Source organism: Gnatocerus cornutus, chromosome 4 (assembly GCF_029298725.1).
Source record: "Gnatocerus cornutus isolate USDA-ARS CGAHR chromosome 4, icGnaCorn1.1, whole genome shotgun sequence".
Lineage (NCBI taxonomy): Eukaryota > Metazoa > Arthropoda > Insecta > Coleoptera > Tenebrionidae > Gnatocerus > Gnatocerus cornutus.
This window is the reverse complement of record NC_142236.1, coordinates 1791292-1813968: the sequence shown is the minus strand read 5'-3', so window position 1 is coordinate 1813968 and position 22677 is coordinate 1791292. Positions and strand designations below refer to the sequence as shown.

Sequence of the window (22677 nt, the reverse complement as noted above, 5' to 3'; positions counted from 1 at the left end):
TGCGAATTTGCAGTCACACCTCCAACTTCAAGTTCTCTACCAACAAACGAAAGTACTTATTAATATTACGCGACGTCTCAGGAGAAATTCTTAGTTGTTTTTGACGAAAGTACCAGAACTGTCGATGAATGTGATTGTAAGTATAAAAAAAATCTAATTGGTTCAAGAAACGGAAAGTAGACCGTATTTTGTGAGTACGATTCATTCCTCTCATCGCACACATGCATAGAGAAAGACTTTCGCCAACACCACCACCAGCCAATCTACAGTCCCGTTCGTTCTAGTGGTGGAAAAGTAAGTATAAAACCGTCCCATTTCCACCGAGGACAACAGTTCTCTTCTGCGTTTTTGTAGTGATTTTAAGTCTTGTGAAACAATGCAGACGGTGAGTACTGACTGCGAACTTTTTGTTTTTATTCTTCGTACTCTTGCAGATACTTCTAGTCGCCACCACTCTGGGGTTAGCAACAGCGACGATTGTAGGAGGTAAGATCACATCCCACACTCAACCCCTGCGACTCTCTAACTCTTTAATTCCAGGCGGAGACACTCTCTCCTTGGATAGTTACGGCGGTGGCGGCGGAGGAGGAGGCGGCGGCGGAGGTGCTGACTTCGGCGGTTTCGGCGGTGGCCACGAATTGAGTCTTGGAGGCGGCGGAGGTGGAGGAGGAGGCGGTGGCGCTTCCCTCTACAGCGGCCCTAGTAGCTACGAACCCCACGGCGAATCCGGTGGATCCTCTTCTGGCGGTGATTTGGGAGATTACCACCACGGAGTGAGCATCCTCGCTGGTGGCGACAATCATGGCACTACCTTCGACTTGACTAAACATGGAGGCGGCGATGGACATTCTGGTCCTTTCGGAGGAAGCTTCGTCGCTTCGGCTAAATACGAAGGACACAGTGGGATTGCCCATAAAGTCGCCGATGGGGATGCTCATGGGGGTGGTGGTGGTGGTTTCGTCACTTTCGGAAGCCCGCATTACACCGACGTTCTGAGTGCTGGAGAGGATGGGTACTCCGGCGGCGGCGGCGGCGGCGGAGGAGGATATAAATGGGGATTCGTTGGAGAGCATTAGTGAATTGAATATCGCTCCAGTTTTCTTGTTGTTGTTGTTATCTTTTTGTTGACTGTTTTCTATTTATTAAGTTCTTTGTAACAATAAAGTTCTTACTTTTCTATTTTTTATTAAAAGATTTCTTTTATTAGAAAAGTAAAGCGGGTCGTTTAACGGAGCAGAAAATACAATTACGCTTATTAATATTTATAACGCTACAAAATTTAAATCGTGGAAAATCGAAACGCACCCACACATTTCCCTTAAAATCAATAATTAAACAGGGAAATATAGACGAGTTAGAAGAATTAAATTATTTATTGGAGGAGGAATCAGATGTGGAACAATGAACTCAGTTTTAAAACTTATCGATCGAGCGGATGAAATTATGTTATTAGCTAGACACGAATCTAAAAATTTCTCTTCATAATTAAAGAAAAAACATTGTTTGTGACAAGGAGGTTAAAATATTGACATTTCCAATTATTCGCATACTTTTTTTAACTCTTTAACTGTTATAAACGTATACAGGGTGTCCTAGAACTCAGGGAAAAAAGTCTTATGGAGACTAAACCAAAATTTAAAAACAAAAATTTTTTAGCTCAAAAAAACAATCGAGTTAAGACAAAAAAACGGTAGCCAATTCCAAAGCAGAACGGTATATATTTGAAAATTGATAACTATGGACACATACTATCATTCATTGGTCAGATTATCACTACACTCTCGTTGCCTAGGATATTTTACTCTATCTCTAGAATAAGCTTCCAAGATTGGTTGTTAATTTTTTATCCTTTCTCAAATACTATTAAACTTAACCAATTTTTGTTTTGAAATTTATCATCTGTATTGCTGTCGGCACTCTCCCTGGCTCTATGGGTCATGAGTTCTTGAACACCGTGTATATTTTTCTCAGAAAATAGAAATGATAAGAATTTGAAATTTTGAGGACAAAAGTAAGCAGATAAGACCGAATCAAATAAATAGATTTACATTTACGTGACACTTCCGGTTATACCGGAAGTAGCAGTCGACTTGCTTATTTTAAATGAAACACCCTATATTTTATTGCATTTTTGAGTTCTATATGCAAATTGAAGATCACTTTCTGTATAATGTGCTATACCTAAATTGTATAATTTCTGAATTATCTCAATTTGCATTATAAAAAAAAATATTTCTACAAAAATTTTTGAGAATTTTTTGTTTCTATTGGACCACCAAATTTATTTATAAAGGATCCACATAAAATTAAATTGTTACCGTTCCAAAGCACGCTTAAAAAAATTGGAAACAAGAAAGTAAAAACACAATTTTAAATTCTCATCCTTTGTAGTTTATGAGAAAAATGTTTATAACAGTTAAAAACATTTAGTTATCTAACATTTGGAGGCATTTCTGTCAATTTTTGTAAAATTGTGAATGAAATAGTATACAAAACGCAACGTAAATTTCACTCCTGTCTCTCAAAAAATCTTTCTCTCGGTGGAAAATTGAACCTCCTCCACCTCGGTATGTAATCTAGGTACTATCCAGTGTTCTGATGAGTTCAAATCGCGAGGAAAAAATCAGGTTTTAAACAAATTTCTTCATTTTCATAAAGTCTGAAGATTTAAAGAATTTCTTAGGGAAGTTAGACTAGTTAGTTTTCACTACATCAAGTTTTTTACGAAGTTAACATAAAATTAAGGTCACAAATTTGCATATATTCGTAGTTTGTGCGTCAAGATAAAAATTTCAGAATGAGAATGAAAAAAAGTGAAAACTCTGCAGTCTAAATTAAGACTTGTTAACCGAAAATCAGTCCATTTGATCATCGCAAGCTATAATTGTCCCAAAGAAAGCTTATTATAATGTTAATACGTGCTTGTTCAAATTATGTTCAACAGAACACGCGAAACAAGCCTACCAATTTCCGTGACAGAATTTAGCAATTTTCAATTGTGAATCTAAAAAAAACACTAAGAAAACACGACAAGCGGCCACCCTCAATATTTACCGATTCACCTTCAACAAACATTTTTTCACTATCTCGCGTGGAATCCATAATAGCCAAGAACATTCTACGTAAATCCGAAGATGTTTATCTTTTCGTGCATTTATTAGCGGAACGTTCTCAAGAAGTAGTCCACCACGGAATCGATCTCTGTTGTATGTGTAGGGTCTCCAAGCGACCAGCTATGACCAGAGTGACCAATACCTTTATTACCATACCCATACATTAACTGGCAACGTCACGAAAGTGAGGGAGAAATACCCTACTTTAAGAAGTGACTATGCTTGGGGTGGACGGTGATTTTTCAAAGGGATGTGAAGTGTGGCGGTGGTGACGAATTTGTGCAATTATGGATATTCTTATCGGGAGTTAAGTGCGGGGGTTGTGCAGGTTTCTTGAAGTTCGTGAGGTGAGTCATTGGGTTTATCGCAGATATAAAATTAATAATGATAGATAATTAATTAATTAAGTGAATGTACGAAGAACGACGAATTTCTTTGTTGCACTTCGCGGCCAAATATTCGGCTTTTTGAGGTAAATTTAGGCGTATTTACACTTTCTAGTTTTAGAATTTATGATTCTGAATTATTGTGAAATCAAATTTGTTAAAAAATATTCAGCGCCTTTGAATAATAATGTTTTCTACAGTCGTTGTCTTCAAATTTTCTTCTCAAAGTACGACTTTCTTCGGACTTTCCTTTCAGGTCATCTCGACACTCTTCGAGGCATCTTAAAATTTTTTTCCAATTCTCTCCTCAAATTCTCTTCTAGGTAAATTCTTTTTTAAGATGCTTCCTCAAACTTCTCTTCTTCATTTCTTCGTTTTGTTTCCGGAAATTCTTTCTTTAAATCCTTCAGATTCTAATTTGATTGTTGAGGAAATTTAGGAGAAGAGCAGCGAATATTGGATATACTTGCTTTTAAATTGAATCAATTAAATTATTATTTGTATTGCGTTTAAAATGTTTACTTTATGATCTATTCAAAAAAAATACACGATTTTTATTTTATCGGCAAATATGTATTTTGGCATAAATTTGATGCTCTGAAAAAAGTTTCCTAACACTAGTGCAACCATCCAAAAGTCGAATCCAAATTTGCACACATTTTCAAAAATCGAAGAAATAAGGAAACAATTTGAGAAAATCTAAAATAATGACGAAATTAAAGACAACAAAACCTGGGAAAAATGTCGTAATTTTATCAAGCAAGGTCAGATAAAAGCACCATAAATACTATCAATTTGAATAACCTTGTTTACTTTGTTCTTAAATTTCTATTCCTTCGAATTTCGCCGAAACCGCGTATCGAATTCTTCTCCTTTTCGCACAATAATTTTCCTTGAATGAAAGTACAAATTTTTTCGTCGTTCCGAGATTGTGCGCTTGAAATGAGTGAAATGTAAAAGTACACTTTCACTGTCAAGGTCTTTCATAACATCCACAATTCGCATTACCATAATATTATTTAACACTTTTATAAAACTATTGCAGATTCTTTTACGCTGACTCAAATAAAATAATTTGCATAAATATGTTAATTTCGGCGCAATTTCCAATTGCTGAATAGCAACAAAATATTCTTTGCGTGGTAAACGTGTTATTACCATGAAAATATGTCTTGGATATGCAAAACTTTGACCTAGATCTGAAGGTAATGTCTGGAAGAAATGAATGATTAATTGAAAATATAAACAGAACGGCGCCAAAACAAAGCTTGATAAAAATTATTTATTAAACGTTATCGGAAACGGGCGATCAATACTTTAACAATTCCAAATCAATTACGTGTTTGTGACTATTTTTACTTGAAGACGAGCGACATGTCAACAGATGATTACAATAATTTAATTGATGACTTAATTATCGGTGGACGCTTCTAGGAAATTCGTACAAACAAAATTAATCAGAGCGAATCTTTCAAGTTCTGTTAACTTTTTTCCAGAAACCTCAAATGAGCAACTATGCCCCCTTTCCCCCTTCTCTGCCTCGTCCTCTTCGCCGCCGTTTCCGCCGCCCCCGAATTCGACCGCACTGCCCTCCTCAATCAAGCTCTAGTCCCCGCCGACGCCGCTCTAAATTCCGTGATTTACCGCCTCCGAGCATACGACCCTTCCATCGCCTATCCTTTAATCTTCACCCTCGAGAACTCAACGACTGTCTTCATCGAAAGCCTCAACTGCTCCCACCTCAACTCCATCTGCCAAGCTAATGTCATCTTGCGAAGAAAACTCGAACCGGAACGCTTCTACGACTTTGGGGTGGTCGTTCAAAATCAACGAGGGGAATCGGCGAGACTTAACTGTTCGTTTCGAGCGACGAACGCGACGACTCCCATCAACGAGATTTTTCCTGGGGCCCCCACGTTGTTGATGGTGGCGGAAAACGCGCGAAGAAACACGGAATTGGGGAGTATTATAGCGAAAGGCAACGAGAATAAAGGGGATGGGGTGGTGATGGAGCTGTGGGGCGGGGCGCAGTTTGGGATACACCAGAAGTTGATTAATCGAAGGGACGCTCAAGCGACTATTGTGTTGCTAGGGGGGTTGGACTATGAAACCACCAATGTTCACCATCTCATGGTTTTAGCCAATGTAAGAGCTCTGGAGGTGTGGGTACGATTTTTGTTACCACTCTTTGTTGCAGGACCCCTACGCCATTCCCACCGAAGACACTCGCAATATCGCCAGTTGGCCTCTTCTGGTGGCGGTGTTGGACGTTCAAGACACTCCTCCTGTTTTTACTTTAGCGCCGCCCACAACCACACTAAGTCCCTCCCTAGTTCCTGGAGACGTCGTTCTGAGAGTACACGCGGAGGATGGAGATCGGGGCAAACCTAGAGACATCCGCTACGGGTTAATCCCAGAAGGTAACGCCTTCACCTCCTTCTTCAACATATCGGAAGACACAGGAGAACTCCGATTGGTGCGTCCTCTCAACGACATCATCGCGATCTCTCATAGCGGCCAACCAATTCTTTTAACGGTGATAGCCGAAGAAGTCAGAACCAATCAGAATGAGCCCCCAGCGCAGTCCTCCACAGTCAGTTTAGCTTTGATTCCTCCAGGTATCAGGGCGGGGACTCCGATTTTCGGTTCCAACGAATACAGTACTCTGTTGGACGAAAACTCGCCGATTGGTACTGTCTTAGAGTTGGCCCAAGCGGAGGTGGTCGCAGAAGTTGGTAACGTCATCGCTCTTAGTCTTTCGGGGAACAACAACACCTTCGATGTCACTCCAAGTGTTGTACAAGGCGAAGGAAAATTCCAAGTGCGCGTCCACAATCCGAGACTCCTCGATTACGAAAAGTGGCACTCTGTGGAGTGTTACATCGTCGCTAAAGAAGTCGGTACTGGAAATTTCACCGCACGGGCACGTCTTGAAGTCATCCTCAACGATGTTAACGACAATGCTCCCCAGTTCTCTCAACCAGAGTACCGCGCAGCTATCCAAGAAAACCCTCCGATTGGTACCACCGTTCTTCGCGTCGAGGCCACTGATGTTGACCGGGAGCCCGGGAGCAAAATCCGCTACACCGGACTTACCGGTCTTGGTAGCGACTTCTTCACCTTGGAAGCCACTTCTGGGATCGTCACCGTAATAAACTCGCGTGCTCTGGACGCGGAGAAAACTCCCTTTCTTAACTTCCTCGTTAAAGCAGCGGATGAAGAAGGAAGAGGACGCACCTCCACAGCTGCCATCACTGTGCAACTCCTCGACGTCAACGACGAAGAGCCCAAATTCGAACGAGCGGTCTATGAGTTCATCCTCAATCAAGACAAGACGGCGTTTACCACCAAAGCGTTTGTTAAAGCCATCGATGGTGATATTTCTTCGCCTAACAATATGGTGCGGTACGAGCTGATCCGACCAGTTGACAATCTCTTTTTGAATGAAGTTACCGGAGAGCTCCTGGTTACAAGAACGTGGGTTGAAAGTAGAGTTGTGGTCACCACCGCAAGGGCTTGGGATGGTGGGGTTCCCAGACTCTCAAGCGAATGCGAAGTCCGAATTTACCCCCCTGAAGGTCAATCTAGACGAATGGTGTTCATCGTTCCGGGGAAGAACCCGGACTTGGACGTCCTCCGCAGACAGTTGAGTGTTTTGACTGGCGCCCGGATCACAATAAATGAAGTTAGACCCTATCTAGGGTCCGAACCTGGAGCTAAAGATGTAAGCACCGGGTCCACCAGCGATAAGTAAGTCACCCCCCAGGTCCTCTTCATTGTTAATTTTGATCTTCCAGGAGTGTCGTGGTGGTCACCGCGACGTACTCCGACGACTTCATCGACGTCAACACCGTCCGCCAAGTCTTCGACGAGCACCACGCAAGCACTGTTGAAATTAAAACCGCCCAAAAGTCCGGGAATCTCCTGTGGTTGCTCATCCTCCTGCTAATTCTAGCTCTTCTCCTGGCTCTCGTTCTCATCCTCTGCTGTATCTGCCAGGGCTGCCCTCTCTATGTCCCTCCGAAACGACGACGAAAAGTCGTCTCCGCAGAAATCCAAAAAGTTGTCCAAGCTCCAGGTCTGGGAAAAGAAAGCAAATCCGTCCAAGTCGCTGAATGGTTCGGCCGAAGAGAAGCGTGGACTCCTGAGCACATCCTCATAGACAACGAAGCGGAGTCTTTGCAACGCCACGAACAAGAAAGAGGCTCCGACCGGACTGAAATCCGAAGAGTCCGACAGTTGCAAAGAGAGCCATCACGCGATCAGTTGTACATCCGCGAAGGCAACACCGACATCTTAAGGTTGGTAACTCGAGGAAACGACCAGTACTTTATCAACGACAGCGGCAAAGACATCCTCATGAGGAGGTTCATAGACCAGCAGCAAACAGAAGCTGCGCGGCAAATGAGCCTCCCGAATCAAGTGACGAAGCTCCAGACCGAACACGAGCTGCTGGAGGCGTCTTTGAGACAACAAAACGCGTTGTTACGACAGATTCTCATGGAACGCGAAAGAGATTTGAGATTAGAAACGCAGTCGCTTCCCGCAGGTACTCAGACTGATCAGGATCAAGAAACACAGACTGAGCCGCTTTTTCTGAGGCCGCCGAGACGAAAAGTGAGGTCGGATAATGACGCGAGTGATGGAAGTGACGATGAGGTTGCGGTCATGCGAGCGAATGCGAGGCGGAGGAGGACGCATTTGAGGAGGCTGAAGACTCCGATTCAGGAAGAATCGGAAGTGGAGGAGAAGCCTGTGAAGACGAGCGCAAAACCGAAAGTTAGTATCAGGCAGACTAGGACTAGTGAGTTGCGGCAGAAGAAGGTTTCGGCTACCAAGCCTAGAAATCTTCGGAAAGAAGTGTTGAAAGAGATCACGGCGTCTTTAGAACACTCTGATAGTGAGGAAAACGAAGACAAGCTGGAGTATTACTCAGACAGTCTGGAGGAAATTAGTCCTCGCTCTGAAAAGACCACGGATTCCAGTAAACACAAGTACTACTCAGAGTCCGATTTGAGACTACCATCGCCGGTTCAATCCAAAGCAGTTCGAGCCCATAGTCAAACGAACCTCAGCATGAAACTAAAGAAGAAACAACCAAAACGAACCTCGCGGTACATGGAGTGGTATAACAAGTCCTCGAGAACCACGGAAGATTCTAGAAGCACCAAATCGGACAAACCCCGCCTAAAAAGCGACAAAGCAACCAAAGAAACGAAGAAAGTTACCAGTAGGTTACTGCAAGACACCGAGTCTAGTGCTAGAAAGAAAGTCGATGTTAAGAAGAATGGCGTGGGACCCGAGCATCCACTTCTTCAGCACTCAGAGCATCGGTATGAGGCTCAATATGTTGTTGTAAGGAAACCAGAGGAAGACACTGACTCTGGAATTGCGTTAGCGAGGCTTCCGATCGCTCAGAAAAAGAGTGTCTTTACGATAGCGTACGATGACATGCATACTAATCAATTAAGACCGGACAGTCATAGTCCGCCGTTATAACAATTTTCGGTTTTTTAAAGAATAACGCGGAGTAGAGTAGAGTATTTTTGCTTAGTTCGCAGGTTTTCTATGTGTATTTTCGTAAATAAAGAACTTTGCCAGTGTTTTTGATTTTTCGAGGTTGGTGCCCGTGGGGTCTTTTGTACTTTCAGCCAATAAGAATTTTGAAAAAAAGACACGTGATTACTAATGGTGGTTGGCAACCCTGATAACGCGTTCCGAGATTTGGACGATTTTTATTGCAATTATTACAATTTAAGCACGCAAAACGTACGTTTTGAGCCTTCTTGACGAATTTCTAGTTGGTTCAACACCCATAACCCCACATTTTCCAAAAATTTTTGAAAATTTTGCACTCACCGAAATCGGTGTGCAACGTCCTCCCGGGGCCTGAATTTCATCTTAAATTGAAGATTGACCATTGAGGAAGTCTTTTACACCACAAATACTGCACAGATTCACATTTTTCACTCATTTTTGTCCATTTTAAAAAGCTGCGACGCACCATACTTCAGACGCGGCGGCACTACTGATGCAAAGATGGACCAATGAGGAACGAGCGCTCTCGCGGGACATTCAAATTGAGAATAAATTCAAAAATAATTTTGTCGTAAATTTGAAAACAGATTGTTCTTTTAATTACTTCATCATTTCATGTTGAGTTTTCAGTTAGTTTTGGGTAAAAATGTTGAATTTGAAATAAGTTTGAAGCAGTCGGAAGATTTAACCTCATTTTTTTGAAACGCGAAAAGTAAAACGTGATAACTAAGTAACCCCTAAACGCACTTGAATTCTAAAGACACCAATAATTTTTTCGTAAAATTATCCTTAAGATGAAACCAATATTACAGTAGGAAACTTAAAATTAACCTATTTATAGAAATGTTAAATCTTGCCAAGAAGCTCGCAAAGAAAACCAGTTTTTAGAGTGAAGACTGTGTCGAATTAGATTACGTTGTCATCAATCTAAAGAAGGTCTTACGACCTCCAAAAATGTGAAATCCGAACTCAATCGGTGCAGTAGTTCAAAAGTTATCTCAAAAGTTTTTTTTTCGAAAAATTTTAGGCCCCTCGAGCTAGTTAAACGCGAAGATCTAGGCAACCCGCGAGTGTAGATAAAATCCAAAGACAGCACTGGATTGCTCGAGAAATTCTGCTCAAGACGAGACAGAAGTGATTGCGATTAGATTAAAACGAATCGATTTATCGACACGTTTATGTGAGACAGGTGGATTACAAATAAAAAGAATTTGCAGTGGGAAGACTTTAATTCCTACGATTAGATTATACATGTAATTAAAGTTTGAACTTCCGCTGGCGGTAGACAGGTGGTGAAAGCCCAAGGGATGAAACCACTTTACCTGTTAGCAACCTTGAAAATTATTTACCTGCGTGCACCTTCTCCATCAAAATGTGCGCATTTTCAGCACCCAAAATCGTTAGAAACAGATTCCAGTGTCAAAGAAGAAAAATATTTAAAGCGCCCACCACAGCGAGGTCACTCCTATCTCAATTCAAATAAATTTTCGGGGTCCTTGAACTCCAGGCTGTGATAATATCATAACAATAAGGATCTCCAAGTCAGGCGAAATTCCAGATCTAAAACACAATTAGCAACAGTTCAACAGCCTCATTTTTCAGTCGCAAAAAAATCGTTCCACTTTCCCTTGAATTTCCACATTCACGAAAAGAAAAAAACGATTTTACTCAAACTGTAGAGTAACCGTAAAGATGCGCATTTCTCTTCTTGACCTCGGCGCGTTGATCATGACCCCGAAAGTCTTTCAGTGCTGAAAATTTGCAAGAATTCGGGAATCCCCGTGGCCGAAGTTGGCGCGCTTCCTGAAAGAAGGCAAACTTCCGTTACGAGCCTGGAATGTTGGAGATGCGGCTGTTGAACTATTCTTCAACAGTTTATACAAAAGACCCAAGCAAGACGCATCGTTCTTTTAACCTAAAATCCGTAATAATCTCTCGGAAGATATCATATAGTGTGGGTTATCGAGTGACTGGAGGTTTTCAAACGACAAGGTTAGTACTTTTGCAGTGTAAACAGTGAAGAACGTGATTTCTGGAGGCAATCCAACCCTCAAGAGCAGGTAATGGAACAGTCGTGTTAAAATTATCGTGGATTTTGCATCTCGCCGTGATAAAGGTAACTTTTTCATCCCTTTGTTGTTGGAGCGAGGTCAGATACATCATCCTTGGTTTTTTGTGGCCACCTTGTGTTATTAATTCTTGTAAATGGAATCTTCAGGGTTACATGAACCAATTTTTACAAGAATATATGAATAATCTAATTGCGGAGACGAAGAAGTTGACGCTTTTTCGTCTCGTTTTATGTCTGCGGTTTATCAGTGTTTGAGGAAACATCACCTTCATTTTATTTATAGACTTTCTTGGTATTTTGCTCCAGTTTTATAGGACATTCACACTCATTGTTTCTATTTTTTTCTTTAAATATCAGAATGTAGTAAACACGTTATCGTGATATTTTATACCAAACTGTCTGGTGGTGCCTCATTTTCCTAATCCAATTGATTTGATCTAGCTGATATCTTCTTAAGAGTAAGTAAACAATTTTAAGATTTTTTTTGCTCACTGAAAGTTGCGATGAAACGGATAATTTTGGGTTTATAGCCGTGATTTTGGTCTCTTCTTACGTAGAATTTCCCGACGAATTTTTTGGTGTTTTCGGATTTTATTTCCGTTACTGGGTTACCCAGATATCGGCTTCCTAATGTTTAAAATAGCCCAGAAAATTTTGACATATTTTGGAATTATCTCACCGATTTGGCTCAAATTTTGTAGACTTCTAGGTTTTGACGAGTTCTTTAAATTAATGCCTCATTTAATCAAATTTAACAAAATTTTTATTATAAAAATGGGCTTTATTTAGAGTCCCCTCAAATGTAACGGCTTCATTTATTCCTCGTCATCAATTAACCAATTTTGAATTTCGCCCCATTACTTGACTTACTTTACACGCAAAATTTCACGAGGAATTTATTGGTATTTTTAAATTTCTTTTCTGTCTCTTGGTTGCTTAGATTTTCGCGTTTTAATGACTGAAATAGCCCAGAAAATTTAAAAAAATTTTTTTTAAGAAAGTTTGTAAAATTTTGGAATTATTTCACTGATTAGGTTCAAATTTTGTAAACTCGTAGGTCATGACGAGTTCTTTAGATTACAGTTTCATTTAATCGAATTTGACAAAGTTTTCACTGTGAAAAAGAAGTCATTTAAGAGACCACTCAAATGTAACGACTCCATGTTTTCCTCGCCATAAATCAACCAATTTTGAGTTTCGCGCCATTACTTTGGCTTCTTTACACGCAGAATTTCACGAGGAATTTATTGGTGTGTTTGAATTTCTCCTCAGTTTTTTGGCTGCTTAGATATTCGCGTTTTAATGACTGAAATATCCCAGAAAATTTTTACAATATTTGTTTTGAGAAAGTTTGTATAATTTTGAAATTATTTCACCGATTAGGTTTAAATTTTGTAAACTTGTAGTTCTTAACAAGTTCTTTGGAATAACGTCTCATTTAATCGAATTTGACAAAGTTTTCACTATGAAAAATTAAGTCATTTAAGAGGCCCTTCAAATGTAACGGCTCCATTTATTCTTCGCCATAAGTCAACCAATTTTGAATTTCGCGCCATTGTTTTAGCTTTTTTTATGCAGAATTTCATGAATAATTCGCTGGTGTCTTGGAATTTCACCTCTGTTTCTTGGTTGCCTAAATATTCGCGTTTTAATGTCTAAAATAGCCCAGAAAGTTTTGAGAGTATTTTTATTTTTGAAGCAAGGATTTAATTTGTCCAAATTTAATGCAGTCGATATCTCGCTTATTTTTGAAGCAAACTAGCGTTATTTGGTCTCATTTTACCCAGAATTTCAACGAGTTATGGCCGTTTAAACTTTTGGATCTTTTATTTTCAGTTTTTTAAATGTTTAAAGCCCGATATCTTTAAAACTACAAGAGATAAAAAGAAATGCTTCGCGCCATCGTCTTTCTCACGTCATTTTACATAAAAATCCGTTCTTATCTCGATTTTGAAAAATTTTAAAAAAGATTTTTTCGACTAATGATAGTTACATTTGAATTTAATTTGTCCAAATCTAATTCGGTCGATATCTCCCTTATTTTTGGAGCAAATTTAAGTTATTTTGTCTCATTTTACGCAGAATTTTACGTAGATTCCAAAAACGTAAGATTCGTTCTGCTCACAAACAACCGAGTTATGGCCGTTTAAATTTTTGGATATTTGATTTTCAGTTTTCAAGTGTTTAACGCCCTAAATCTTAGAAGCTGCAACCTCAGAATTTGTATTATGTTGATACTTCTGTTTGCTACGTCTTTGACAGTTGGAGGTTCAAAACTAAAAAAAATTTACCAAACAGCGCTGCCAACAATAAATAAGACATTTATAGCCTCTGAAAAAACCTGATAATAAACAATCATAAATTATTGGAGTCACTTTAATTCCTCTAGCTAATACCCCCGAAATTGTAAAAATATGCAAGTAATCTTATCTTGCCTTGTCATGATATAAAAATTACACAACACCCTGAGAAAAACGCGGTAATCAGAGCAGGATGTCTCTTCTTCACTCTCTAATCTCCGTAAGTACAATCAACACCACTTCCTCCTCTTATACTGTTTATCGTCTTCAGATGATTGAATTTCTTCTACGATTTTTTGACGCCGTCGTTATCTCCATCTTCTGCATAATCTTCGTGGTGTTGGGATATCGTCCTCCATGGTGGTCGCGTCTCCAAACCGACTGCACCAAAAAACCCCGCGTCATTCCAGGCCCTCCAAGTCTTCCTTTAATTGGTACGACGTGGAGTTTCTTCTTGGGGAAGTACGCGATTCATCAACTTCACGAACACTACAAAGATGTTCGGAAAAAGTATGGCGCCATCGCCAAGGAGGAGTATTGGGGAAATATTCCCATTATTAGCGTGTTTGAAAAGGGCGACATCATCAAAGTCGTGAAGAGTGGAGGAAAGTATCCGTTGAGACCACCAGTGGAGGCCATCATGCTCTACCGAAGAAGCAGACCTGATAGATATGCGAGCAGCGGCTTGGTCAATGAACAAGGTGACTCTCTTAACAGTTTTGAAGGACTCTAAAAGTGTTTTATAGGTGAAGCATGGCACCACCTTCGTACAACATTAACTCCAGTCTTCAGCAGCCCGAAGACTGTCTCTTCCTTCTTACCAGAAGTCCACGCCATCGTCGACGACTGGTGCAACCTCATTAAACAGTCACGAGATTCTTTATCCTCCGAAGTCGCGTTAGCAGACATTGCAGATCGCTTAGGTTTAGAACTAACTTGCGCCTTGGTTTTGGGGCAAAGAATGGGCTTTCTGCTCCCAGGAGCTGAGACTCAAACTGGTAAGTCTCTGGCTGCGGCAATCCGCCAACACTTCCTTGCGACGCGGGACACCTATTATGGTCTCCCTTTCTGGAAGCTCTTTCCAACAGCCACTTACAAGAGACTGAGTAAGAGCGAAGAGACCATCTACGACTTGGCGTTGCAACTCGTGCGGTCCGTCGACGACTCCAAAGACAGCATCGTTTTCCAGGCAATCCTCAAAGCCCCCATTGATGAAAGAGAAAAGACTGCGGCCATCGTGGACTTCATGTCTGCAGGCATCCACACGTTAAAGAACAGTCTTCTGTTCCTCCTCCACTTGATCGGACAACAACCCCAAATCCAAAAGAACATCGTGTCGGACGAAACGGGCGTTTACTCCAAAGCGTGTCTTACAGAGTCCTTCCGGTTGCTCCCCACGGCCAACCCTTTAGCCCGCATCCTGGAGGAGGACATGGAGTTGTCAGGATACCGCGTGCAAGCTGGTACCCCCATCCTCTGCCATTTCGGCATCGCCTGTCGCGAAGAAGCCAACTTCAAAGACGCCGACTCTTTCAACCCGGAGCGGTGGCTCAACGAAGAGAAAGGTTCCAGCAATGCCATGCTGTTGATACCGTTTGGTTCCGGGAGGAGGATTTGTCCGGGGAAACGGTTAATGGAGCACGTGCTTCCGGTGATTCTCGAACAAACGGTCAAGAATTTTGAAATTGTCGCCGAAGAGGAGTTGGAGACGAGGTTTGAATTCATGTTGGCGCCGACGGAGGACATCAAAATGGTTTTTAAAGACAGAGTGTGAGAAGTGGGAAGGAAATTTGTGGCTGTGTTTTGGACGTTTAACAAATGGACTTTGTTATTTTTATAATCAATAAAGTAAGGCGTTTTACTGGGGCTTTTATTCATGAAGGGGAAAAAGGGGCGCGTTGATCACAACGAAGCCACTTACTGAAAAGAGGCTGCGGGGTTTTTTAGTGCAGATTGGGAAAGTTATGCAACGGAAATTGCATTAAATGGTAAAAACTAGCTCGCACGATTGTTTATAAATAACTATAATTGTAACAAAATGGTTAGGCAACCAACCGAACGACTATAAATAAACAAAGGGTCACCTTGGGGTAAAATTAAAATAAATCAAACTATTGTTTGCTAAACCTTTTATTAGATACAGAACAAGTATTGTGAAATAGCCCCCCAAAAAGTGATTTCCAAATTTGAAAAATCTAGGGAATTTTGTCCGTTTACATAGTAACATTCTGACACTTGTGCGGTGTTTTTGAGGTTAGACCAAAAAAATTCGATTTATCTCAAAGAAAAATGGCACATTTGAGCCGATTCGTCCTAAACAGACTCGCTTTAACCGCAAGAAGTCACATCACAATTAACAACTTCAGTGTCATTCGCAACGTACGAAGAACTCAAGGTAGGTAAAAAGTGCGGTTAAGTCACACTGTTTGGAAATTTCCGTTTGCAGAAAATCTACTCCGTTGTATGAGTACAAACACAAACACAGCCTCCAAAGATGAAGACTACCATTCCATTATTAAAGACACCGAGAAACCGAAAGGCGACGCCACAAAACACGAGTTCCAAGCAGAAACTCGCATGCTCTTGGACATCGTCGCCAGATCGCTATACTCCGACAAGGAGGTCTTCATCAGAGAGTTAATATCAAACTCTAGCGACGCTCTGGAGAAGTTTCGGTTTCTTACTTTGGCTGATGATGAGACCCGACAGGCGTTACGGGACCCCCATCGCGTTCTAGAGATACACATATCCACGGATAAACAAAACAGGACTCTGACGGTGCAGGATACAGGAATTGGAATGTCGAAAGAAGACTTAGTTGCGCATTTGGGGGTGATTGCGCGGTCTGGATCCAAAGTAAGACGTTGCATTTGTAAGACTGTGTTAAAAACCGTTTTAGGCCTTCCTGGAGCAACTCCAAAAAAAGGACTTGTCTTCAGAGACTAGCAATAACATAATTGGGCAATTCGGGGTCGGTTTCTACAGCGTCTTCATGGTAGCTGACAAAGTCGAGGTTTACACGAGATTGTCCACGGACGACGTGGGGTACAAGTGGACTTCTGAAGGAACGGGGTCTTATGAAATCCAAGAAGCCGAAGGGGTACAATGCGGGACTAAAATCGTATTGCATTTGAAACCCGAATGCCGCGAGTTCTGCGACGACACAACTGTTGAGAGTGTCATTAACAAATATAGCAACTTCATAGGAAGCCCCATTTATTTAAACGGGAAGAAAGCCAACATTGTGAAGCCTGTGTGGCTCGCAGACCCTAAGAGTGTCACTCTGCAGCAGCACAATGAGTTTTACCGGTTTATCAGCGGCAGCTACGACGTCCCTCGGTATATTTTACATTACAATACGGACGTCCCTTTGTCGATACATGCGTTGCTCTATTTCCCAGAAGGAAAACCAGGTAAAGGACGCCTCGAATTTTATTTAAGTTGGCAGCATTGCATGACGACATTGCAGGTCTCTTTGAAATGTCACGCGAGGTGGAGTCGGGCGTCGCCCTCTACACCCGCAAGGTCCTCATCAAGAACAAAACCGACAACATCCTTCCGAAGTGGCTGCGCTTCGTCAAAGGAGTCGTGGATTCTGAAGACATCCCGTTGAATCTCAGCCGCGAATTGCTACAAAACAGTTCTCTTATTAGGTATTGAACTTAATTTATTTAAAATCTTCGTTATAAAAAATTTTCAGGAAACTGCGAGACGTCTTAACCAGCAAAGTCTTGAAGTTCCTCCTGGACCAATTGAACAAGAAACCGGAAGAATACGAGAAGTTCTATGCCGACTACGGACTCTTCATCAAAGAGGGCATCATCACGAATCCCGTTCAATCCGAAAAGGTAATATTAATCAAAAACTTCACTTTCTGCACGACTTAGATTGTCGTCCTCGTCGTCGTCGACGATGTCTTCATCGCTGGGCATTTCTTCGTCTTCCTCTTCTTGCACAGAGCTCTGCGTGCTTTGGGAGGGAATATCATCACCTTGCAAGTCGCGGTTTTTCAAATTCCCCATCCAGAAAGCCGCTGAGCAGTTATTCGCCACTAAGACAGCCTTCACTCTGTAAATAAGAGTCTCTAGAGTTAGCCGGAATTGCGGCACGTACGCCATCAAACTCGCGTCTTTGGTCAGTCTCGAGTAGCAGCACAAATGGTGAAGGAACCTCGTGTTGGATTGAATGGTCTTCAGGATCTCCACCACGCGATCGGGCTCTCGTTTCAGTTCGATTTCCAGAATCGGGATCCCGTGGGAGAGGAAAATCTTCAAGATCGCGATGGACTTCTTAAGGAAACACGCCAAGTTATGTTTGCTTTCTTGGCTCTTTGCGACGGTCATCAGACCTTGCATGGTGAGCGCAGTGGTGCGCCAGAGCGACAGGTGTTTGGCGTTGGTTAAAGATTGGATTTCTGTCTTGACGCGCTCCTGAAGACTCGCCCAGAGGTTACGGTACAGAAGGTAAAAGTTGCTCTTCGTGACACTCCTCAACATCTCCAGAGAGTCGGTTTTGGAGGTGAGATTCGGGGCTTCGGTTTGGAGCGTCCCCACAATCCCACAGAGGGTCTTAATGTTGGCGCCACTCAAATACGATTTTATCAAAGTTTCAATGCTGGCGGAGATGTGACTCTCCCAGTTTTTGTTCAACAGCTTCCCGGCGGTCTTCGCGATTTTCGAGCGGATGGAGTGGTTGGGGCTCACCGTGTAAAGAGCCTCCATGGTGGTCACTAAATTCACCGCCTGAGCCAGAAGAGTACAATGATCAGAGTACGTGGACAACCTCTCCACCAGCTCCACTGTTAAAAGACTAACGGAGTTCAAAGGAGTACTGCTTTGTCCCCGGAAGGCCTTCAGAATGTCCCTCAGAAGATCCAAGCGCTTCGAGTGTTGGAAACCGGACCAGGAGAAAACGAGACTTAGACACTCCAAGATCAGACCAAAGCTCGTTCGGAGGTCCTCATCGTCTTCTTCTAGTCGCTTCAGAATGACTTCGAAGTGGCGATTCACGTTGAGGAGGATCTTCTCGCAGTCCGTCATGATCTGCACGGGCTCCACCATGTTCAAGTGGGACAATCCAAGGTCTCGTTTCCTCGTAATGAGAGCCAACTTCGTAACAAAGTCTTTAAGAATGAAGTTGAGCTGGTTGAGTTTAAGACAGGTTTGGTCGCTGGAGGTGAGCTCCTCCGAAGCTAAAGGGTACTTCAACAGTATGACCACGTCCGTGTCGATTTCCCTGAAAACCAACCGTTGGTCTTCCTTCGGCTTCCTCTTGGAAGTCGTGGGAGCCGCGGTGGAGTCGTCCACCACCTCCTTGCTCTTGAACTTCTTCCGTGGCGCTTTACCCTTGGTTTCTTTCACCGGTGACTTCGCCACGCACTGCGTGGAGGCGTTGAAGTAACTCTGCGGGAGCTTGTGACTGGGGATGCTCTCCAAACATTCCGCCAACAATCCCTCTAGTTCTTGTAAATCCCCGAGTCTTTGCACGACTTTCGCTCGCAACTTCCTGTCCTTTTGCGTGACGAATCCGCTGATGGTCTCCCGGAACCAGTTGATGCAGTGGAAGATGCAGTCAGCCATCTGCTTGAGTTGGTCGATGCCCAAACTGTCGCGTTGCTCGAACTTCGGAAGGATGACACCACAGCCGAGGAGGGCGTCAATTGAGGACAAATCGCCGTTTTGTTGCTTGTAGTGCAACATCCGGAGCAACCGGAAGTGAGGAGCGAGCACCAAAATGGAGGTCTTCTCCGACTTTAGTGTTAACTCGGCGATGTTCACTGCCAGTTCCGTCTCCATTTCGTCGACACTGTTGAGGTTGTACTGTATACTAAACTGGAGGTCGTTAATATCGCCGCAGATCGTCTCCGAGACGTAAATATTCTGGAAGTCGTTGGTGATGGTCTCGTTCAACCACTGCAAGAATGTCTTGTCCAACTGCTCGGTTTTAACCAACATCGTTCCCAGTTGGTCGTAGTACAGCCCCGTGAGCTCCGCAGAATCCACCGCCGAAATCCTCGTCTGTTCTAAAATTTCCGCTGCTTCCTTCGCCGCTCCTCTTAGTTGGCTAACACTAATAATCGAGTCTTCGGACATGGCAACGTCACTCTGGTCTTCGCTGGTGGTTGCGATGTGCTTTGCCAGCACCACCGCAGAAATGATCCCTCGGTACTTAAAACTCCGATTGGTACTAGTGAGGTGCTTCCGTACGACCATATGCAACTCCTCTTTTAATCCCAGAAGAGCCTCGTCGTGACAAGTCAACCGACAAAGAATCTCGAAGACCAAACGCACGTCGTTTAATTCGAAGTTTCCGAACTTCTCCAACAGCTTCATGAGGATGGGGGCTTCTGAAATATCCTCCGCCAACTCTGCGAGGATGTTCAAGACAACACTCACATTCCTGTGGTCGCTAGCCCCGACCAAAAGAAGCAAACTCTGGAGGATTTCCTGACGGTACGTTCGCTCGGTGTTCTCTTGCGTGTACAACAACTTGAAGAGGGTGGACGCAAAGTCCGCCACCAGAGGATCATCAGAAGTGCGAAGAAGACTGGTGGCGATCTCCACAATGGAGTTGAAGTAGTCCCGTTGGAGCTGCTCCGGGAGGTACTTCTCGAACGCTTCCTCCAGAAGACTACTTTTGAATTGCGCGTCCTTCACCTTCTTTCGGAAGGTGGTTTCCACCGTGCGCTTCTTCAGCTTCGCGGTTGAATGCAACATGAACAAGAGAAGAAGATCAACGGGTTTGTGGTCAACGTGATTCTTAATATTAGAGATTGTGGATACCCACGTCTCCGAGACACTCTTGGAAGCCCCGGATTTCTGCAACCGCGTGAACGCGACGGTTTTGAGAGTCTCGTCGTCTTGCGACGCCATGAAAGTGTTCAACGCCGTACGCATCTTAAGGAAAATCGCCGGAGAAGCTTTCGAGTCGAGGAGAAAATCGAGGTATAACGGAAAGACTTTAAAGGAAGTCCCCGTTAAGATTTTGGCGAGGATGTGGTCTTGAATCTGCGAGCGGATGTCGGGGTTGAGCCCCAGCGCGTTAAGACAGTCGATGATGGCCCCCGCCAGCTCTTCGTTCTTGTCCAAGAGTTTCATGAGCTCTTCGCCGATTTGGTTGTACTCGCTGTCGGGGACGATGTCCGGCATCAAGTCCAAGATTTCGAGTTGCGAGGGGTAAGACCCCACCTCGATGATGTCCAGGAGCTGCGTGGTGAGGAATTGCGTGTCTTTGATGAGGGGGAGGTAGCGCAGTTGCCCCAAAAGAAGGCGCAACAGGGGGACGTCGGTGTCTTCCTCAGAGACCGTGGAGGTGAGCTCCGCGAGTAGAATCTCAATGACATCCTTTTGAAGGTGGCTCACTTTGAGGAATATTCTGCAAATTAGGTTGTGATAACACCATAAAGTGGTGATTTATGAGGTGTGACATAACGTCGTAAATTACCTGAATAAACTTTCCTGATGGATCACTACGTCAGAGTCGACATTTTCGCGCTTTTTGAAGACAGTCGGCGAAAGGGCTTTCCTCAAGTACTTTTCCTTTTTGATCAAAACCTTGAACCCTCTGAGGAAGCTTCCGGTGTGCTCCTGGTTAGACTCCAGGATTTTCTCAAGGTCACGCACCACCAGCGCTTGCTCCTGAGTTAGCACGTTGGGGTCATCGCCTGATGTGAGTTTTATTCCAGAATCCCGCGTGGAACTTTTGAAAAATTCAGTATTCGGGTTTTTGGCGGGCTGCGAATTCAAGGTTAGGATTCCGCTGCACGCTTGCGACATGCTGGCGGATGATTTACGACACTGATAACACTTCTGAGGGAAACAGACTCATTTTTCCACGTTCAAATTCGAATTCCTGCAGGTTCAAACAGGAAGAATTGTTATGGTTTTTGAATTGATTTGACAGATGACATTCGGACTGGCAATTCGAGAAAAAAAAGTCACGAGACGAGCAGCGCGAAATTCAAATTCAAAGCGATAAAATGCTGCTGGGGGCCCTAAATTGGATGTTTGGGGGATTTTAGGGGGTGGAAATTGGGGAATAAATTCTTCTTCTTTTTCTTCCAGGAAGACGCCGCCAAGCTGCTGCTCTTTGAGTCTTCGCACAAGCAGCCGAACGAGAAAGTCTCCCTGAACGACTACATCGCCCGCGCCAAAGACAGCAAAACAATCTTCTACCTCGCCGCCCCCAGGTACTCCTAACTTGTCTCCCCAAATGCACCCTCTGTTTAGCCGTAGCTTGGCGGAGGCCTCGCCCTACTACGAGTCCCTCAAGAGCAAGCAGCAAGAAGTTCTTTTCTGTTACGAGCCATACGACGAGCTGGTGCTAATGCAGTTGCAACAGTTCAATGGGTACCGATTGGTGTCGGTTGAGAAAGACATGAGAGACGACAAGACTGCTAACGATCTTAATAACTTAGGTAAACATCGAGACGTCTCTATTCGTGCTAATCTTGGATTTGTAGGTGAAGACAGCTTGAAACGCAGCGAGATTAACGAGTTATCGGATTGGATTAAGAAGAAACTCGCTGGACGGGCCGTGGATGTGAACGCGACGACGAGGCTGGAAAACCACCCGTGCGTGGTCACTGTTGAAGAAATGGCAGCGGCGCGACATTTTATAAGGACGCAGAGTCACCAATTATCCGAGGATAGGAGATATGCGATTTTACAGCCCAAGTTTGAGATTAATCCAAGGTTGGGCGGGATTTAGATAGAGTTTGTAATCAGTTTTACATTCCAGGCATCCCATTATAAAGAAGTTGCATAAGCTTATGACGACTGATCCTCTTTTAGCCGAACTTTTGGCTAATCAGGTAATTTATTGTCGTGATTGAGGAGATTTTGAGGGTTTTTTTTTAGTTGTTTGCGAATTCCATGGTGGGCGCCGGATTGGTGGAAGACCCCAGAGTGCTCCTTACCTCAATGAACACCCTCCTTACGAAAGCGCTGGAGAAGCATTAAATTAATGTAGTTGTATAATTGTTAATAAATATGAATAAAAATGTGGTGGTTTTGATTTGAATCTCCCGCTCATAGTCGCGTGTTTGTCGAGCCGGAAACTGGCGTCATGTGATGGCAAGGGCGTTAGTTATGACAACCCGTGACCAAGTTCTTCACTTTGTGGAATTGAGGAGGTTGTTAAAATTCCTGTTGTGACTTTCGGGGGTGGTTTTGGGGTTGTAGGAAGGCGTTGTGGTGAAATTTCCGTGTTCATAAAGGCCCCCGTTGACGTGTAGTGAATCTGACATCATCACAGTCGCGTGGTGATTG

At 43.1% G+C, this 22677-nt stretch overlaps 5 protein-coding genes across 6 annotated transcripts; 4 read left to right on the top strand and 1 right to left on the bottom strand.

Moving 5' to 3' along the window:
• The first annotated feature begins 221 nt into the window (after window positions 1-221).
• On the top strand, window positions 222-1405 carry LOC148175832 (uncharacterized). Its single transcript, XM_088034991.1, has 6 exons — window positions 222-283; window positions 355-385; window positions 435-486; window positions 541-1061; window positions 1097-1153; window positions 1208-1405. Exons 1-6 carry the CDS (start codon window positions 222-224, stop codon window positions 1403-1405), a joined length of 921 nt encoding a protein of 306 aa, XP_087891117.1.
• Window positions 1406-3277: 1872 nt separating this feature from the next.
• Cad86C (Cadherin 86C) lies at window positions 3278-9102 on the top strand. The gene is made up of 4 exons (XM_088034678.1): window positions 3278-3460; window positions 4996-5644; window positions 5697-7249; window positions 7297-9102. Exons 2-4 carry the CDS (start codon window positions 5015-5017, stop codon window positions 8996-8998), a joined length of 3885 nt encoding a protein of 1294 aa, XP_087890804.1. The 5' UTR covers window positions 3278-3460; window positions 4996-5014; the 3' UTR covers window positions 8999-9102.
• A 1743-nt stretch (window positions 9103-10845) lies between these two features.
• Window positions 10846-15262, top strand: shd (cytochrome P450 family 24 subfamily A member shade). 2 transcript variants are annotated; one of them, XM_088034007.1, is made up of 3 exons: window positions 10846-11029; window positions 13680-14109; window positions 14155-15262. In XM_088034007.1, exons 2-3 carry the CDS (start codon window positions 13680-13682, stop codon window positions 15180-15182), a joined length of 1458 nt encoding a protein of 485 aa, XP_087890133.1. In that variant the 5' UTR covers window positions 10846-11029; the 3' UTR covers window positions 15183-15262. The 2 variants fall into 2 exon arrangements, with proteins under 2 accessions (XP_087890133.1, XP_087890134.1); XM_088034008.1 differs by lacking the exon at window positions 10846-11029 and adding an exon at window positions 11048-11097.
• Window positions 15263-15597: 335 nt separating this feature from the next.
• On the top strand, window positions 15598-22403 carry Trap1 (TNF receptor associated protein 1). The gene is made up of 10 exons (XM_088033774.1): window positions 15598-15803; window positions 15855-16264; window positions 16308-16821; window positions 16878-17061; window positions 17109-17256; window positions 21472-21596; window positions 21637-21824; window positions 21870-22101; window positions 22148-22220; window positions 22267-22403. Exons 1-10 carry the CDS (start codon window positions 15698-15700, stop codon window positions 22366-22368), a joined length of 2082 nt encoding a protein of 693 aa, XP_087889900.1. The 5' UTR covers window positions 15598-15697; the 3' UTR covers window positions 22369-22403.
• Window positions 17239-21329, bottom strand: Fancd2 (Fanconi anemia complementation group D2). The gene is made up of 2 exons (XM_088033773.1): window positions 20852-21329; window positions 17239-20782 (listed from the first exon to the last, which is right to left on the bottom strand). Exons 1-2 carry the CDS (start codon window positions 21181-21183, stop codon window positions 17263-17265), a joined length of 3852 nt encoding a protein of 1283 aa, XP_087889899.1. The 5' UTR covers window positions 21184-21329; the 3' UTR covers window positions 17239-17262.
• Window positions 22404-22677: the final 274 nt, after the last annotated feature.

Bases quoted from the DNA above. Each gene is read 5' to 3' on its own strand.
- LOC148175832 (XM_088034991.1), top strand. From the start codon at position 222: ATGCATAGAGAAAGACTTTCGCCAACACCACCACCAGCCAATCTACAG. The intron at 284-354 runs GTGGTGGAAAAG...GCGTTTTTGTAG, and splicing joins CTACAGTCCCGTTCGTTCTA to TGATTTTAAGTCTTGTGAAA. The intron at 1,154-1,207 runs GTAACAATAAAG...TTCTTTTATTAG, and splicing joins TTCTATTTATTAAGTTCTTT to AAAAGTAAAGCGGGTCGTTT.
- Cad86C (XM_088034678.1), top strand. From the start codon at position 5,015: ATGCCCCCTTTCCCCCTTCTCTGCCTCGTCCTCTTCGCCGCCGTTTCC. The intron at 5,645-5,696 runs GTAAGAGCTCTG...TCTTTGTTGCAG, and splicing joins ATCTCATGGTTTTAGCCAAT to GACCCCTACGCCATTCCCAC. The intron at 7,250-7,296 runs GTAAGTCACCCC...TTGATCTTCCAG, and splicing joins ACCGGGTCCACCAGCGATAA to GAGTGTCGTGGTGGTCACCG.
- shd (XM_088034007.1), top strand. From the start codon at position 13,680: ATGATTGAATTTCTTCTACGATTTTTTGACGCCGTCGTTATCTCCATC. The intron at 14,110-14,154 runs GTGACTCTCTTA...AGTGTTTTATAG, and splicing joins CGGCTTGGTCAATGAACAAG to GTGAAGCATGGCACCACCTT.
- Trap1 (XM_088033774.1), top strand. From the start codon at position 15,698: ATGGCACATTTGAGCCGATTCGTCCTAAACAGACTCGCTTTAACCGCA. The intron at 17,257-21,471 runs GTAATATTAATC...TTTTTCTTCCAG, and splicing joins ATCCCGTTCAATCCGAAAAG to GAAGACGCCGCCAAGCTGCT. The intron at 21,825-21,869 runs GTAAACATCGAG...TTGGATTTGTAG, and splicing joins TAACGATCTTAATAACTTAG to GTGAAGACAGCTTGAAACGC.
- Fancd2 (XM_088033773.1), bottom strand. From the start codon at position 21,183: ATGTCGCAAGCGTGCAGCGGAATCCTAACCTTGAATTCGCAGCCCGCC. The intron at 20,783-20,851 runs GTAATTTACGAC...CCTAATTTGCAG, and splicing joins CATCAGGAAAGTTTATTCAG to AATATTCCTCAAAGTGAGCC.